Source organism: Nipponia nippon, unplaced genomic scaffold (assembly GCF_047370975.1).
Source record: "Nipponia nippon isolate SJK-2023a ecotype South Korea unplaced genomic scaffold, ASM4737097v1 scaffold_6, whole genome shotgun sequence".
Lineage (NCBI taxonomy): Eukaryota > Metazoa > Chordata > Aves > Pelecaniformes > Threskiornithidae > Nipponia > Nipponia nippon.
In genome coordinates, this window is record NW_028262380.1 from 76,715,855 (window position 1) to 76,735,255 (window position 19,401).

General features: G+C 39.8%; 1 protein-coding gene across 4 annotated transcripts in view; it reads right to left on the reverse strand.

Annotated features, from left to right (window-relative positions):
* Positions 1 to 19,401, reverse strand: part of AFG2A (AAA ATPase AFG2A) — a 200,305-nt gene that overhangs the window by 138,735 nt on the left and 42,169 nt on the right. For 2 of the 4 annotated variants that reach the window (XR_015699491.1, XM_087735629.1), the window contains exons 12-14: positions 15,274 to 15,327; positions 14,744 to 14,823; positions 1,091 to 1,217 (exon numbers count right to left, since the gene is read on the reverse strand). Coding sequence is in view for 3 of the 4 variants with exons in the window: in XM_087735629.1 (XP_087591755.1) it covers positions 1,091 to 1,217; positions 14,744 to 14,823; positions 15,274 to 15,327 (261 nt within the window). In the remaining variant the exon portion in view is untranslated. Of the gene's footprint in view, positions 1 to 360; positions 628 to 1,090; positions 1,218 to 14,743; positions 14,824 to 15,273; positions 15,328 to 19,401 lie in introns of those variants that run through there. The other 2 variants (XM_087735630.1, XM_087735632.1) reach the window with 2 other exon arrangements.

Genomic DNA, 19,401 nt, shown 5'->3' on the forward strand with positions numbered 1-19,401 from the left:
CTTGGCTAGCTTGACTTTGCCATGGCAGGCACACAGATAGTGTGTAAGCGAGCTCTAAGTAAGCCTTCGTCAGGACACCATCACCTGTGTGGCTTCCTTCAGTTCAAAAGGGAAGAGGCTGTGTTCTGGAGCCAAAATACAAGGTTTTTTTCTCAAGACTTCACGTGTATATGAACCTTACTTTAAAAGCGTGCACTTCATATGTATTTTATGCCTGAATGCTCCAAGACAAACAGAAAAGACTATTCCAGAAATAGCTTAAAATGGGAGAATCTGTTAACATTAAAAATATTTAAGAAACTTATAAGAAACCCTAGAAAAGATCAGTAAAATAAATTTCATTAACTTGTCATCAAATTCATGAATATTGTGAAGGTGAAAAGTTGTGGAATAAAGAACCTTACCAACACTGCAAAACATATCTTAAAGGAAATCACTTCAGACTGGTCTGTCTACTGCACTTAGCCGTGAGAAGACACAGCAGTGGCAGGTGGTTTTAAAGTGGATTTTCTAGAGGGCTGCTGGGTTGGTTTTGTGTTCAGAGGTTTTCTGCAGTAGAGTGTTACAACCCTCCCATTTTTACAAACTCGAAATGTTCTTGTTGCTCCAGCAGAGCTGCCGCAGGATCTAAGGAGAAATCGCACTGTTTACAGTTGGAAACCGTATTGCTGGCAGCAGGCTAATGGCACCGAGGAGATATTTAATCTTTTGAAAGGAAGTAACTAATGAAACCAACAAACTCCAGCAAACTCCTGCATAAACAAACACAACAGAAGCAAAAACCACAGAAGCAGTTTGACAGAAATGTTGTTGCACAAGTTCAATGAGCTTGATTTAAGGAACATTTCTTCTAGGAAACAAGATACTTAAGGCTATCACAAAACATTCTGTTTGTGTTAAAAATTCTGTAGAGGGGAAAAAAAAAAGCGAGGGACAGAATCCTTTCCTTCGCCTTGTCTTCATTTTCAAACTCCTACTCTCAATCATTAAATTGATTAGACAACAATTTGGAGAGTAAAAGAGAATGGAATTATTCCAAAATCTGGTCTCCTCAAGAGAACAGGATATACGACAGTGCATCTATTCGTACCTTGTCTATCATGTCTGGTCTGTTTGTAGCTGCCAAAATTGTCACGTCCTTCAGCTGTTCTATCCCATCCATTTCCGTTAACAACTGAGCCAAGACACGGTCTGCTACATTTCCAGCACCTGAAGAGCTGATGTAAAGGATAAAGGAAGGGGGGGGGGGGGGGGGGGCGGAGAGGAAAAGTCACAGCATTAGTTTTCCCTTCCTAGAAAACTGGAGAAAGGAAAGAATATACTGTTCTTTTCAATTTACAGGGATCCATCTTTTTATCTTAATTCTTTCTGATTTTTATTTTCACCTTCAATCCCTGAAACTGTATCAGTCGTATGAAGTGAGTAAAAGCAAATCGGAGAATTAGTCCTTCAAAAGTTTTCCTGGTATTCAGTAAAGCAACTGAGGTTTTTTTACTTACTACCCTGCCGTGCAGGTTGTAAAGAATTTAACACAATGTGGATGTCTGGGATAAACATTTTTAAGATAACTGAATTCATGCAGCTTCTTTACTAGTCAAATTTTTGTTTTTAGCACCACCCAAGTGAGCGCTTACACCACCCTATACAATATAAAAAATTAGCTAGTTATGTATTTTGCAGAGTTGCTCTACATTTTTATGTTCTCCCCATCAAATGAGAATAAATTGAGTGTTGACCAACTGCCTCATAATAGCATTGTCAGTCCTTTAACTCAGCTGATTTTCCAGACACCAGGAAAAAAGCCCAAGACTGAAACAGAAAACTCCAGTTTTGAAATCACCAATATGTGAAAAACCTAAACAGACAAGGCATAAACTATTCTAGGTGTTTATTTTTTTTAGTTTGGAATTAACTCTGGTAACCTTGAAGTTTATGGAAAATTTGCTCAAATTGCTTAACTATATGTAACAAAAAACACTATAGAAATAAATTCTATTATTTTCATTAAAGCTTCTAATATTTTTAAAAGAATAATAAAATGATGTACCACCTTGTTCCTAGACAATTCTTTGAGACATAAATATGTGTGTGCATACATAGATATGTATGTGTGCATATATTCACACATATAACAAAGAATGCAGAAAAGGAAGACATTGCATAAATCAAATCAAGAGACCAAGCACATATGTTGAGATAAATAATACATCTCATGAACAGTTGTGTCCTTTATAACATCCTTCTAATTCTGCATAAAGAGGCTTTATTTCTGAAACCTTATAAAAATTGGTGACTGCACACCATATAATTTTTTATTTTTGAAAGGATACTAGACCTAGGAGATACTAGGACCATACGCAGACAACTGTACACACTCATATGTTGGCAGACGTGCTACACAAATGATGTATATGTGTTCCTTGTAGCACCCCACTCTATATCAATATGGGGGGGACGGGGCAAGCGGAGGCAGCGGCTCGTTCCAAGAGTTCCCTCTGCTGAGCAGAGGCAGGCAAGCTGAAGCAGGCTGGGGAAAGCGGCTGGGGATTGCCAGACAGGGCCGAAAATGCGGGGTTTATCCCCCTTTGCCAGAAACCAGGAGCCCTGCTCTTGGCACATGCCAAAAGCCTCGCTGTTTTCAACAAAACCTTCCCTTGCAGACGGCATGCACACACCTATATCTTCCTTCACCGACGGGACGGTTCTTCCAGGGCTATTCCCCCCTCTGCTGCATACAGCAAGGCTTCATTTCTCTACCCTTAAACAGGCCCTTTTCAATACAACTTTAAAAAATTAATCTCTGCAATTCTTCTGGATCCCCCTAACTTCATACTAAGAAGCAAAAAGAAGTCTGATACTTAAAATGAGGCCAGGTTTCTTCCTGCAACGTACATTTTTCTCCTGTCACCCCAAATCTACACAGAATTAAGATAATTTTTTCATCTCAAATATTTTGGAAGTCCTTTTCCAAAAGTACTCATAAATGTTTATACAGATATACAGGCACCTACACACACAAACACAGTACAATTATCCTGCCGAACACTAGTTTCCAAAAAGAAATATTAGATTTTAAAATATGAGTGCTCCAATTATTTCCAATAGATAGAGAATAGAGACATACAGTTGCATAGTTACTACTCATGCATATTGCTGCAGCACTGCCCTCCACCACCAGAACGCCTGCAACCACAGTGCTTCCTAAATGTCCCAGAGCCAAAGCAACAGTAACGGCTCCATCGCTGCTGTACAGATCTCCTCCAAACAAATTCGATAACTTTCCTATTCTACAACTGGTTCTGTAATCTTCCAGTGCAAAACAGTTAACTTATCAGACCTAGTCTGGAAAATATCTTTGAGGAGCTATAATAAATGTTGGCTAACAGAATATTTAGGTTGCTAAGGAATATTAGAGAAGGGACTTGGGTTAGCTAGTCATCAGCTTTTCGGTTTGCTGCAGCCGCGTTAGAAATTCCCAAGTGATATTAGAGGATTTCTAACATACCCGTGGGTCATGGTTCCATGGACTTAGAGAGGGCTGAACATGATAAAACACTTCAGGTGTTGGACAAGGATAGTAAATGCTTTTCGAAGGACACAAAGCTTAAAGGAAATTAAAATCAACTTTGTAACATAAGCTAGTCTCAGTAGGGATTCAGGCCTCCCATCTTGCGTAAGTTTCACATTTACTCGACTTTATACCCAACAGACTGCACACGAAAAAGCTAAGCAAAGGAAAAAAAATAATTGTAAGACTGGGACCAAAATGTTAACATTATATGAGATGATCTGAAGCTAGAAGACTTTGGGGGAGATGATAAACTTTTTTTTTTTTTTTAAAGAAACAAGAAGAAATATTTGGTTTTAAAGAGAGGTCACTAGAACGGATATTACATCTTCCCCCAATATAAACATTTCTCTTACAAGCTTCAGACTGAAAAAAAAAAGTGTTTATTCTAAAGAAAACCCCCACTGTTACCAGGGAATGTACGTTGCAAAGACTTTCATGCAATTAGGGCATAATCAGAAAATTGCAGTTAAGCAATCACTGATGGCATAACACCGCTCAAACAATGAAGGGGGATACCAGTGCATTATTAGAGGCTTTATTATTATCTGTTAAAAGTGGAGTAAAAAAATTTTAAAACCACACACACAAAAACTATCAATAATAAAACCAATATCAAATGAAGAGGTGTCTGGGACCTATGACACCAGGAATTTCCAGTTTCAGTGCTTTTATTTACATAGTTCACTAAGCTGTCATATGATGCACCATTTTTAGCCCAGAGTCTACAGCAAATTAGCTTTTGGCTTAAGAGCATACCCTATAAAGATCACGGGCAGGCACAGGTTTGCAGCAAGAGATTTCTTTACCAGCTGCTCGGAGCTGCGCTGGAGCCGCACCATGCGCTCCAAGAGCTCTAGTGCTGCCTAAATTGCTAATCTGAAGGGTGACACGCAAGTATGCCTTTTTCCATTTTCCCATGATTTCCCAGCAAGGGTTTCAAATTAACACAGGCAACGTTCATTAAGGCTGCCCGGATTTTTGACGTAAACGGCAGCCAGAGAAACAAATTATGATTAACCCTCCAGTCCCACGGAGGCACTGCCAAAACCAACTTCCAGCCAAGGGGCTGTCTTTGCCCCCCCCCCCCCCTCCGCACGTTGATGTCATCATCACAACTGCGTGGAAATAGTCCTCAAAAGGCACGTCCTGGTACAAACTAATTTCCTGTCAACACGCCGCCTGCAAATCCAGGCAGTCAGAATTAAGCCCCTCACATAAGCTACGCAGGGCCATGTGTGCACGGGTGCGCACATGCGAGAGCCGTGCCTTAACTAGAAATACCTTGAACTTCAAAATAAAAAACGTGTGAGCAAAGAGAAGCCTGGCTGCTCCATAAGGGCCTGAGAATTGCAAGTAATCTCTTGTGTTACCCTAATGAAATACATCAGTCTGTATGCTATGTGTTATTTTAATCTTTTTGCCAACCCCTCTTTCTTTAAAATCCTCAATGAAGGAGCTTTAAAGGCAAAAAATGTCTTTGCTTACTAGCTTATTACATTAGTTAGAGCCAGATATCCTCCCCTATGTGGTATTCCAGCTAATCCTGCAAGTGTCCCACCAGTCTCAGACCAAGCACAGATGTGCCCCTAACACAGGCACTTCACTTGACCATCCGAGAAGCTTCCTGAGTGGCAAAAGCCTGTCAGGTAAGACTATCCGTGGATTAAAGATGACTACTGAAGGTGAATATGGAAAACAAAACCTGTTCTTGGTATTTTATTTTAGCTAAAGGCACTTCCAATACACATTTTGGCAGAATAAAACATGCATTCTACAGTGTACCAAAGCCTCACAATTAATCTGAATTAATTCTAGCCTTGTCTGATGGAACTGAGAGACTGTGAGCCCCAGCTCCAACTTCAATATAGCAGGCGAGGGGTCTCCATAGCACCTTTTCTTTTTCTTATCTCCTTTGGCCTTATCCAATGACTGTTCTACCCAGCTGGATGCAGATCTCAGTGGGCACCGACATTTCCCCTTGAACACCTTAAGCCACTCTCATACTTCTTCCTGGGGATATAAAAGCAACGGTAGCCTGTTTCTAATCACTGCATCAAGGAGTACATACAGTTTGCTAGCTTATATAGTTCTTCAAGCCAAGGAGATTTTGTTTCCAGTACATATGAAACCACCAGGTTTAAATCTGTTATCATTCTTGCTATAGGCATTTTTCTGACAGCAACTGACTTCTTGTTTTGTACCTTTTTACTTACTTAACTCCCTTTTCTTCTTTCCCCTCCCTTTATCTAACAGATTTTTTAATACGTGAAAACCAAAAACAGTCTGAGAATGCAGTCATTACAGTTTCACCTCACGATGAGATTTGGTAAGCATCACCACTGTGAGCTAATGCAAACGTACACCTAGAACACTTCCAAAGCCAATGGAATTAATATTTTTTCAGAATACCAGATGTCATTTTCATTGGAAAATGTATTTAGGTTTCAATCACCATTTAAATCCTGTAAAGGAGAACCAGTGACTCTCCATCCCACCACTGACTTCAATGGCACTGAAGCCTGAACACCTTAGCTTCAGAATCAGGACCTTAATTTAGTTACGCTGCTAAACTGTAGACGTGGAAATGCAGGAGGTATGCACACAATAACATTTTGAGCACTCTTAAATTCACAGCAACTGTGAAGCAACAAAACCAGAAGGAAGCCTGGGAGGGCCCCTCTCCCGAAAAGCCCCACTTCTGCACAGATGACCCTACCTCAGGCAGATCCGCGAGGTCGAAGAGGTAGACCTCAGGAGAAGTATCCAGGATAAATTACTGCAGAGGGACTAATCTCCACGCAGCTAAAATCTATAATGCAGGTTTTGTGAGAAGGGAGTACAGCCCACCTTCTTTTCCAAAATGTCGTATCAGGCAAGGTTTACATACAGATAAAAGCTGCCTTTATTTTTTTTTCCCCCTAACAAAAGAATTGCTGTCATAATCAAAATTTACAGGTTTTAAAAATACTTGTGGACGTGATATCATCTCAAATAATTCTTCCACTGGAATCTCTGGAAATAATTTCATATCAAAACAAATGTAAAACTCATTGACATGACAAAATGGTTGGTATCAAAAAATGTATATACGTCGAAACAGACCTTCCTGGCAGGACTCTCCACTTCTCCACAAACTACTGAGGTAAAAGGTTCCTGAAATACCAAAGCCCCCTGCCAGCACACTCCCACGCGAGAGTCGCCTCGCTCGCACAGTCTGAAGGATTTTTATTGAGTCTGACATTTCTGTCAGGGCTTTGCAGGGGTAAACTGTCAGCAAGGAGCACCTGCCAAGTCTGTCTTTTCAGTCCAACGGCCGTGATCGTAATTAACTGTCACACTGTTTTATTTCCTTCCCTCACAAACTCTGGTGAGTTATAGCTTTGGCAGTTCAAGGTTTTCTACAGCATTAAAAAAATAATAATAATCTACTCCAATAGCATTACCAGAAAAATAATAATTGCAGCATCTTCCCAGATAGCAAATTTCATTCAAAAATCAGTGGGGCATTTTGTCCAGCAGAATGGACACTGCCATGCCAGTTAGAAAAAGCAGGCTCTTCCACACAGATATACCCTGCTGAAATAGTAATTCAGTCAGAATATTCTTATATCTAAAGACAGCAGAGTGGGCCCTTATGTTAGCTTTGAACTTTGTTTCCCTTGAATGCTACTGGGGCTTCAAAACACAAACTTTACTAAATATACTAGGCTTACAGATGCATGCGTGTTTACATAAGCAGCACAGTATCACTGTCTTTTCCCTATAGCAGTCTTCCCTCTCCCCCTCAAAATCACAACAGCTTTTACATCACATGCTTATTTCTGCTTACAAGCACGATTCCTGTTTTGAGCTGCAAAACTGTCGTCCACAATTACTAATTGATTACTCTATGTACATGCGCTCACAACAAAAGAGGTATTTCATAAAACAAAAAGGCATAGCAAGCATACCTAGGCCTAAGCAATCATTATTAAAACACTGGGCCAAATTCACTTCTGGCACATGTATGGTGCCACTTCAATGCCTATTATTAATTCAGACTACTACAGATACTACAGGCTTGGATGTTATTAAAAAGTCTAGTATAGATATACAGCATGCAAATCTTGTATGTTATCAGTTAAATATTTTGGCTATTTATTAAAAAAAAAAACAAAAAAAACAAAACAAACACAAACCCTCTTCAGTGCTAAGATAAGAAATGTTCCCCATAGCAGGGAATTTTCCTATGTCATCAGAAAAACTCTGAAAGATAATCCTAAACCCTTCCCTCCATCAGCAACCTACAATTAGATTCTGTCGTATTCTGTACGCACCTGTATCAGCTATTGCCCACTATATTGTTTCACATTTCCCCTGTTTTCTCAAGAGCAAAATTCAAGTTCTACAGAAGGGAAACCTCCAGAGGAAACCTGGGGAAGTGTGGGAAATTCAGAAACTGGGTAGAATGTTGAGCTTTATGGTCACCTCCAGGCCAAAATGGTGTTTTGCCAACTGTCAATTTGCCGATTAAGTGCGGTTCCTGTTATTTGGTTTTTAAGACATTAGAAAAGCATAGAAAAATAAAAGAACTCCTAGTACTCCTTGAGTGTCCTCCAACTTCTAAGAAAGCTTCCTAAAAAGAGAAGATGAGCTTTAGTGAAAAGAGGAAACAGTGCTCAGCTGTCGGCAGGTGACTTTGAAACAAATGTTCTACAGACCACTGCAGGAACATCCTAATTATCCTCCACGGTCATGCAACCAGCCTCTTCCATTTGCCCAAATTTCTTATTATTGCAGCTTCCAGAAGTTAGTGAAGCAGGCCCAGAAAAATGAAACGCAATGAAAGGAGAAAAAAGGAGGAAAGCAGCCAGTTTGAGATGGGTTTGGAATCAACAGGCTTTCTTCCAGAGGGCTTTCCCCAAGCACATCTCCAAATCCTTAAGTACCTAGGTGGATGATCCATTGTCCATTTCCATCTGCCTGCAACTAATTCCAGACGCACATCCATGAAAGATGGACATTAAACCTTGCTTTCATCTGGCCCTGGCACCATCTAGCTGAAACAGGAAGGATGCTAACATCAAGAGTTCTCCTATTATGTTAACACTGATGTTGCCTTAAAAAAAAAACCAAACCAAAACAAAAAAAAACCCACCAAAACCCCAAACACACACCTGATGCACAGTAAATTTCCCATTTCCTTTCTTTCTATTTTCCTCGGCATTTCTCCTCTGCGCATTCCTGGAAGTTAATCAAGTTGAAAACCGTAATCAATCATGTCTACCAGGCAAGCAAGTACAGTTTAAGTTGGAAGTATTACAGACCTAGAAGTAACTAACTAGACTGGATTTCATTTCACTACAACAATATTTAAGCATAAGAGGTTCACTTTCATCTGGAATAAGTTTCATTTATAAGTTTTAATTACAATTATGTTCCCCTTGTATTTCATTTAAAATTAAAAAAAGAGACCTTCGATCCTTATAGTCCTAACCCCGCAGGCAGTTGTAGCCTGCTTGGGCCCATTCAGCGTGGGTAAGCTGACCTTTTTCCATAGCCAATGCCATACCAGGAATTGAAGTGGTCACCACATATGCCCACTTCTGATCCCTCTAATCCCAGTATCTGTTTCAACTGGGCCTCTGGCAAGAATCCAGACAGAGGCTCAAATTCACGTCTTAGGCTGAAGCATCTTGCTGCAGGTCAGCTTGGCCACAGCACTCCCTGCAGAACGGGCTTACCTACATTAACAGACTTGATTAGTCCCTCTAAACCCTGTACATTTATCCATGCACTTGAATGACTTCAAGAAAAGGGTTTACAGATCCAGTCCTGCTTCTACTGATGCCAATGAAAGTCTCTGCTGACTTCAAAGTCTGAATTATAATACAGGCTGGCAAAGCTACAAATTATTGGGTGTTTTTAAACAAAAAGGAAGAAACACAGATTTAAACACATTGTAATAAAAGATTCTTGCTAGACAAGAAGCGTTAACAAGTTGGTTTTGGTTTTTTTTTAAATTAAAGGGATTGCAGACATTTATTGTATATACACACAACCTATGGGTAATGCTATTTGTTAAAATTGCTATTCCAAAGCAAATTACAACCTTTACTGCATGATTAAATCATTTCAAAACTTTACTTTTTCACCACTCCTTGCTAGGCCTAAAATAGAAAGCTGGCACTGATCATGCAACTTTTTTTCCCAGACAATATTTCTATTTGGATACCAAATTCCAAAACTTTAAAGAATTCAGACAGCAGTCACAAAAGTTTTGAATCTCTCTATCAAATCCAAACACAGCTCAGATATAGCAGGGAATCAGCTGATGTTCCCCAGTTCAGGGACAATCAGTGCCAACATAAGCCAGAAACGCAAAGCTCCTTGCCTGACTGAGCCAGCTGCTAGAATCAGGTCCCTCACAACACAGGGAAACTCCATTTCTTCCGTGTATTCTTTGTTCACTTTCTTTTGCCTTTGCATGAGTAATATTAGGGTGACAATACCTCCTCCAGCTCTACTACTGGCAATTTACCCTGCGCAAGGTGGTTTTCTGCTGAGAACCTCTGTCCTACCTAATGCCACTTTGCCCTGTCCCTGCAGAGTCCAGCCCACAGGTTTCATTGCTAGGATGCAAGACGCTGACCTCCTTCATGACAGAGGCTGCCGATTACACCAGGGAATTTGCATGGATACAAAAATGCGACGGTATGTTCAAGTGTACAGTGTAATATGTGCTAAAGTGTACAGTATAAATATGTGCTAAAATATTCCAGAAAGACAGACAGCTTGGTTTAAAAACAGATTTATCACAGTCCCTGTTAAAAGCAGAGGTGGCACAGTACAGAAGAGAAGCTGTTGTTCTTCACAGCTTCATTTAGAAGCCTGAGGGCCTCAAAAGTTAAGACTGCAAATATTTTAATACCTAAAGTTAAAACAGTACATCTTTCAGAGGTTCTGAGCATTTTAAATTGTGGTTTAGGAATGTATCCATCCTCCCCCCCAGCATACAGGATAACATACCTCCCCGGAAAAGCATCATCATATTGTAGCTTCAAGGGATTGGTACCAAAGTCCCTTCACTTTGTCACTTCTACCCTCACTCTGAAAAGGTTAGCATTATTCAGCTACCAACTTGTTTTGGCCTCCACAAGCCAAATGCAAGGTACTGATTTTGTCCCTTGGTTTTTTTCTTTGAAAATTGAATTTATCAGTGCCTTTCACATCAGTCTACAACATTTCCCATCTTACATTACAAAGATTTGCAGTTAAAGGGGAAAATGCTTTGCTCCTCCAAAAACAAGAAAAGGAACAAATATATCTCTTGCCCAAAAATCCTAAATATCCTACTTATATAAACAATGTCCCATTTCCAAAGCACATAGATTTCTTAAGTTCAGCAAACAGACTGACTGTACTGCATTTACACAGAGCCACGTTCATTCATCACTTTCAAGTCTAATTACCAAGCCATTTCCCTCTTGGCAACCTCTAATGGCCAGAAGAATTAGGTTTTACATGGTCAGGATACCAAGGGATAACAAATACCCATAACTCTTTGCAGCTGTGCAATTTGTAAAGCCTCTCAAGCTTTGTCCGGGCAAGGGATTACTGCGAGGCAAACTTTCCTCCTCGTGCGCTGCTCTATCTGGACCAGTCCTGCAGGTCTCGCTTCAGCGCAGTCTCTCCTACAAAAAGTCATAACAACATCTTTCAAAAGTAAGGAGAAAGAAAAAAAAGAGTCGTAACCCACTCGTAGAAGCAAACGCTAATTAGAACCCACAGAGCAGTGGAAAAGGCTCCGTGCATCACGTAGTTCACCTCTCCCGGTGCACGACTGCTATCGCTGCACGTTAATCCATGAAACGTCAGTTTTGTTTTAAGGATGTCAAGTACTAGGTTGCTGGAGCTTCTCCCATATGACTAACTCACAGTGAAGGAGAATTCTCTACCAAAAGCCTTTCTAATTTGCAAATGTTTTTCCTATCTCAATCATTTTTCCTACTCAAAACTCATTGTGACACCTCTTTCTACCATCTTTTCTTCCACAGGTTTATCATCTGTTCTTTAGTAGCAGTTATAGTGAAAGCCTCCCTTTTTCTTTATAGTCAGTCCATTCAGCCCCTAATTTCTTATTTTCTGTTCTCTCTAAACTTCCTCTAACATCTCGCCATAAACCAGACAGAGAGGGAAAAATCTTCCAAGAGCGCTAGAAGTGCAGTGTAACAGAACAAAATGCAGAAATGAATACAGCTCAAGTGATCTTTATCTGTCTTCACTACCACATTGGAAACTCAAGTCCATTCAGAATCACTCTTTCATCTTCTTGCATCAAGGATCTCCAGACTTCTCCATTGAGCAACTGCTCCTTAGCACTGGACTATTTTTCTTCAGAGATGCAGGATTATATTTTTGTAAATTCTCTTTGAGGCTGGTATGTATCCAGCCCACATTTTTAATTCTTTGATTAATATGCATTAGTTTGTTGCCTACATGCAAAATTGGGGAGGGGGGGTGGTGGACAGACAAGAAGAAAAACCTAGGAGCTTATTATATACAGCTAAAACATATGGAACTTCTAAAGCAGGCTGGATAAGAAATAATCTTTTCAGAAATACTACATTTTGACACTAAACATTGTCTATTAATATAATTTTTGCTGACTTCAAAGTATTATTTCTTGTAACTAGTAAATGCACAAAAATACATTTTGTAAACCAAAACTGCTACATGAGACAGTTACGTTCAGTAGAGTGTTAGATGTATTACAATTATGGAGTTATGGCTTGGGAATGCATAATAAATAAAAAACTGTGGCATAGCCAAATGCAGCTACAGTGTTTGCCAGGGAGTAATGGCTTGTACAGTGACAGAGACTCCACTACACGATGCAAAGCAGACATTATATTGAATGGTGCGAACAAGAAAATTCCTTGGCTTTCTTCATCTACCTGTATTATAATTAATTACAAAGTCTATTAGTTTGTATGTGTCTGCTGATGAGAAGGGATTGTTTAGTGATCTCTACAGAAGGGTAGGAGCAAAACGTTTGTGTTTTAAACACACAAGCTTTAGTCAAGTCTAAATGAGTAATAATGGGTTAATGAATGCTTGGCAAAGTGCTTTGAAGAGCAAAAGCATTAAGCAATTACTCAATGTTATTTCACATCTGTATTTCAGATCTGAACTATGCAAAAACTCCTCTCACAGCTTAACAGTTTAGGCTTCTCTGTATCTCTGGTCACGTCCTGTTAGGATCAGGAGAGGTTACCTACCCGGGAGATTTGGGATGCAGCACATTCTGCACAAAGCCCACAGCCCACAGAATCCTAACAAGGGTTTAAACTGAGAGGAAAAACTTTGACAAAGCTGTATCACAGAGTGTTTTTCCACTGCCAAGGCAGAGAAAACTAATTCATCCAACAGAGGGAATAGGGAGACAATATAAACAGGTGTTTCCTTGAAAACTTCAGCATGGTTAGTAATAGTACAGGAAATGGATCTCCAGAGGCCACAAATCGTTAGCATCTCTAATGCATTTGCAAATTCCTACTGTGCAAAGTCAGCCTGTAAAAAAAGGCCATTTCTAATAAGTGCCTTGTCTGGTTTCCTACACCATTTAATTTCAGATGAATTTTATGAGAACTCTGCTACATATTTTACCTCCCATCTGGTTCAGATTTGACAACGAAATATTTGTGTGTCCCACCCTGTTCTTTTTAAAGCTCCAAAACCAGATGTCTCCAGCACAACACGACTGCAGCGGGTCATACCACATTCTTCAGCAAGCTGTGCCAGGCCTACCACCCCCCACAGACAGTTCCAGGTCAGGTAAAATTGCATTGTTTACTCCCTAAAAGAATAAAGCAAACAAACAAACAAACAAACTCAACACCTCTAGGGCACTGTGTGAAAAGGCTGATTAAAATGTACTGTGGCTTATTCTTCCAAAATGTTTTATCTTGATGAAGTGGTGTTTATGAAAGCTAAACACATTAAGAATTGCAGCAGGGGTAGACACCTCACCCCCCCTTTGGCTTGATTCCAGCATGCATTTTTGAAACTTTTCTATTGTGATAAGCAGGCAGGTGTTTCAGTGCCTACCACACGGTAGCTAGCATTTCTAGGAAGTTTCTACAAATTTCACAGTTGCATACATTGCATATGAGAAGGATGCTGATGAAGACGACTCAACAGAAAACATGTTCATTTCTTAGCAGTTTCACAGGGCAGCTCTATGCTGCACGTGATGCCACCTCCTATAACATAAGCAATTTATCTGTGTCGCTGAAATGTCAGAATGACACCTTTTACCCTTTCCTGCAGATACAAATGGCCCTTTTGCAATGCAAAGGAATCGGTATGGATGCTGAGGTAGCTTCTTTGCCAGAAAAATCATGATGTTGTAGTGCGCCTTTAAACTGGACAAATACTTTCTACACACACATACTTGATGGCTTTTCACACAAAACAAAACAGAAAAAAGCACTTGCTCACAACAAGCAGTAGTATGTTATAAGAAGGTATCCCCCAAGGCAGACCACTTAGAGAGCCTGTCAAATCTTAAATACTGTAGTAGCAACTAAAACCTGCTATAATCCTCCTTCAGACAAGAGCTAAACATCTCTCTGAATCATCGCAAAGCAGGATATTTAAAAAAACATTGTTAGCTGATTGTACACCAATGCCTTTTTAATGTCACACATGAAAGGACGCACGTGTTCCCAAATCTTTTCATGAAGTTTTTCCCAGTCTGGCGAAATGTTTAAATGTAAGTATAAATTTAGGCATGAGTACTGTCCTTGGAAATTTCAGTGTTATATAGCATATGATCATATTGTTTGCTTAACGGAGACACTATATTAGGCCGTGCAACAACCCTGGGAAAAGAAAGGAGTTAGTTACTGGAAATAAATGCAAGCTAAAACCACAGAAAAGAGCCAAAGGGCATGAGAACCAGTAGAATCATTCCTGCTAATGAGATGAGAAAGGAGGAACTCCACCAGCTTTACCTGTTTATGCCGAGTTAAATACGCTTGAGTAGAAGTCACAAATGCTATCCTTCTGCATGTGGAATGACTCTATTTAATAAAATAGTTCTAGAATGGTAATACACTTGTGATTGCACAATGTAAGAGTAATTTATCAGAAAATAACATCTGTGATTTTTGTAACAGGATTACTTACTTTCCCCTTTCAACTGCCAAGGCATCTATTTCATCAAAGAAAAGAATTGAAGGAGACACCGCTCTGGCTTTCCTAAAGATCTAGAAAAACAACAATGAAACACTCAGTTTTAAGGGATGGAAAATTTTTTACAGAATGCTATCACCCCCTGCACACCTCAAAAGCTACAGAGCATCACAGAACAGACATAAGCCTTATCATCTTTTTGGTTTGTTTTGTTTGTTTGTTTGTTTGTTTGTTTGTTTTTTAAATAGACCTTTTAGAAATTATTCATGATACTGTGCGATGCGGGCTTACAATGAAAGCTGCTACTGGATCCCAAATTTGACATGCATCGCTAGGCTGCACAGGAGGAAGTTAAACAACACAAAATATCCCTTCTGCCTTTTTTTTTTTCCCTTTTCAACATTAAACCAGAAGGAGGTGGTTTTTTTTTTTTGAAAGCTTAAAGGTAACCTTATAAGCAGAGAAGAATTTGAATACCAAGAAAGCTTAACATATAACGTTATGTATAGCTTGCCCTTTCTCACCTCTCTCACTGCGCGTTCAGACTCACCAACATATTTATTCATCAGTTCAGGTCCCTGCAAAATTTAAAAAAAAAAGCTGAAAAAGCACATTACATTTACGTACAAAATGACTGAGACAATCTGCCAGTGCTACATTACTGATGCTCTGTTACAAGGAATTTTGATAGTTTGCTGCTTGCAAGTCTTATTTGTGCATTTTTAGACTTACCTTCTACCTGTACCAAGTTTTCCTCCATTTATTACAGCACAGTGCATTCATGTAACTATGCATATAGATTAGTCCTCTCATCACAATATTTTCCTAATACTTTCATGAGAAACAGAATTAACCAAAAAAATAAACACTTTGGGGTTCTTAAAAGTTGTTTGCTCAACAACAGCAACAAGGGGGCTGCAAATCAGCCAAAAAGATGAATTACAGAAAAGCATTTACTTGCACTCTCAACATGCATCCTGTCCAGCCAAGCACCAAAACAGTGACTTAAACCAATGTTTAACAGCACTTCTTTGAACTTGACAGTTTGCAGGTCCAGAAAGAAGAAGCTGCCACAGCAGCACACCTGAAACCCATCCACGAGGGCTCCGTCCCCAGCGAGAAAGCTGTTCAGTGTCTTAGCTCATTTGCATTCCTTCTCCTCTCTGCTGAGACTGCCAAGCACAATTATTAGTGCCAGCTGCTGCAGTGCCTGTTTATACTCACAGCCCTGTCCACTAGGAACAGACCAGAGACCACAGGGTCAACGTTCAAGTCTTTAACAAGTACTTACAATTATAAAAAGTAAAACAATGGAGAATTCTCAGAGTATTTTCTGTTCTGCTATATCTTGTAGGATAGGCTGCTTAAATAATGCTTCCTAGCAGGACTAAGATTCTCTTGGGATTGGTAATGACTCATTGCCTTCAGCCTGGTTTGCCTCAATGATGATTATTCGCTGCCCTGAACGAAAAGAGCCAGGGGCTTCAATCTATTTTGCAGGGAACAGGTGTCCTCGTAATTTCACCAGCAGAAACATCCTTCTTCACAGTCTGAAAACTGAACAACCTTCCTACACTTCACAGCTGTGAGTACCTTCAGGTAACACTCGGCTCAGAGCAGTAAGGCAGCTTTAAACAGCGGGTATGTTAGAATTAAGAACGTGTGGCAGATGCACATTTATACATTGGCAGTGACAGAGCCTCTGTTACAACCCCTCTTTGAATGGGACCATCTGGAATTTGTACCCAGATCAGTAGAATACAGATTCATCACTCTAAAAATGCAGCACGCTGGTTTTTGCAGTCTCCCCTCTCTACACATATTTTCACTCTTGCAGTAACAGTTAATGCACTGACTTTATCTTGACACTGGCACCATTGGACAGTGCCTGTGCATATGTATGGGAAAAAACATATACTCTAAAAAGAAAAGCACAAGTTATCCGATACCAGCAATGCATCCAGGCTATGCCATTATTTTCATTTATTTATTTTCAAAGAGTTGTCTATTATCCGAAGGTCCACGTGAGATACTGCAGTAGCCAGACCTAGTATACCACACAGGTAAAAGCAATTGTACAAGGGTTGGAAGAAGAACACTGCATGCCTTGCCCATAGGAAGCGTAAATGATACAATTAGCATTGCTTCCTTTCATCAACATCCACCCTTAAAGCAACTGCTGCTGTAGCTAAAGTGTCACCTGCAGGCTTTCAAAGACTTCACAATTTGAGTCTGTTGGATACTTGGGTGGAAAGAGAACTATTCATCAACATAATTGATGAAGAACGCAGGAAAGAGAGAGAAGGAAAAAACAAGGTGAGGGCGAGAAACACAAAGCCTTTTCCTACTATTCACTGTGGACACTAAACATGAGCAGCACGCAGCAGTTTGTGCAGAACAGGCTGGCAGCAAAGAGAGACAGCATCCAGCTGCTCCGGGCCCTTGCCATTCATCACATTCAGTGCAGATGAGGAATCCGATAGCATGGACCTGACAAATCCTTACGGAACAAGAGCACAGTCTTCTCTTTCTGTCTAGCTTTCTGTTAAACTGAGCTGATACACCGAGAAACCTCTGCAGATTCTACCCACAATCATAGATTTCTTTTACTAGCTTTTTCTTGGAGCCTGTGGACCTTCTCTTTCATGCCCTTATTCTCGTAAGTAATCTTCATTCACATCAATATTCTCATGCAAACCAACATCACATACGTCAGCGCCAACAGTGTACTCCTCTAGTATGACACAACATCAAATAGCCTGACATTTTCTTTTCTTTTGTCTGAGAAAAAAATAATACTTAAAACCAAAACTACTCTCTTTGAGTTCTAAGGTACAATATAATTTCAAATGCTTGGAGTTTTATTTTTAATTAAGCATTAAAATATGATCAAGGCAACATCAAAGCAATAAATACTGTTTAAAATGTTTCCAAAGAGAATTATTTTGAATGCATGGTTTTGCTGTAAGCTTTGACATGAAGTTTTTCTCTATTTTTCTCTTCATTAAGCAGCAACTCCAGGCGAAAGATTACTAAGTACTAACGATCTGTGCCTCTTCATGGAGAATTTTCATGAAAATTTATTTGAAGGCCTCCTAGTTCACCACTCATGAGCAATACCAGAACTGCCATTCAGAGCCCTGTTTTTTATTGCAAGCAGCTTGGAACTCTTATTATACACGGCAATAAAGGAAAAGATTCCAAAGTAAGAGAAAGCACACACAGAAGAGGAGGAACTGGTATACATTTCATCTCATGCAAACACTTAAAACCACAACACAAAAACTAGAAATGTTCAAAGCAGCTGGATGCAGAAACTGAACTGGGGTAGCTCTGGTCCCACCTGAGCTGAACCTCTGCCTTACCAGCAAATGGGCCGTCCTTTAGCTGAGATTAATGGGAGTTCTTTCCAAAGACAGACCTGCACGACAAGCAGTCTACAGGCCACCACAAAGTCACCTGCTGACAGCTGACACGGTTTCCAATTTTCACAAAGCTCACCTTCTCTCTTTAGGAAGTTTGCTTTGAAGTTGGAGGCCACTCAAGAAATACCAGGAGGTTTTTTTCTAATTTTTCAATGCTTTTCTAATGCTTTAACAATCAAATGACATGAACCCGACTTAGTCAGCAAGTCGACATTTGTTGAAAGAGCATTTTTGGCCCAGAAGTGAGCATAACGGTTCCTTTAAAAGCTGTTTACAGCTGTTGATATACTGGCCAAGAGGTGCTAGTAACAAATGGTCCAGTTTAACGATGCATAGCTGTGTTCTTTTCTGCAACAAGCCGTCTCCATATAAAGAGACGTGAAAAAATAAAACCCGCTCCTTCTGGTCATTTGCCCAGTGACTCCAAAATCAGCAAAAGATTTGAAGCAGGAAATTGGCAGAAGTAGTTGTATCTTAGCCATGCATATAAGCATACCATTTGCGAGCTACAATCCAGACTAATAATATAAAATCTGCCAATTCAGGCCTACTGTATACTGCTGAGTTGTGTTTATTCAGCCTCAAAGTAGAGATAGTTTCCAGGTATGCTCTGTTTAAAGACTATCCCATCCTCGTTTACAAGATACTTTCCTCTTGTGTCATGAAACCTTCCACTTGTTTATGGTCTGGATTGGGTGTGGATTTTTCTCCTCTGTTGTTTTTTTTTTTTTTTTTAATAATAAAGAAGGAAGGAAAAAAAGAAAATTCCTTACATTTAAAATATTATCAGAATAAGCTCTTGAAAGATTAATTGCACAAAAGATAAAACCCCTGTATACAGGCTGTAACATGAGATAAGCTTATGTACACACGGTTATGACAGAAGTTCTCAAAGTGTTTTTAAACTGCAAGAAGAACAGCTGGTATCCCTGAAGTTAAAAGAGTATCAGTAATTTTTCTAAGCAGTGCTTAAAGCCACTTGCGGATTTTTTCCACCTGAAAAAATGAGTAGTGACTTTCAACTGATGGGAAATTTAGTTGGTAACTTCCTGCTATAAATAATTTTGACAATCAGATAAGTTATGCCCTTATGCTTGTTGAGCCAGATGGACGCAGCTCCAGAGTTCTCCAGCATACAGCTCTATCCACTCTCTTCAAAAATACTGCCCTAACCTCACATGCAGGTTCTGGGCTCTAACACAGACACACTAAACTATGTCAGCCATA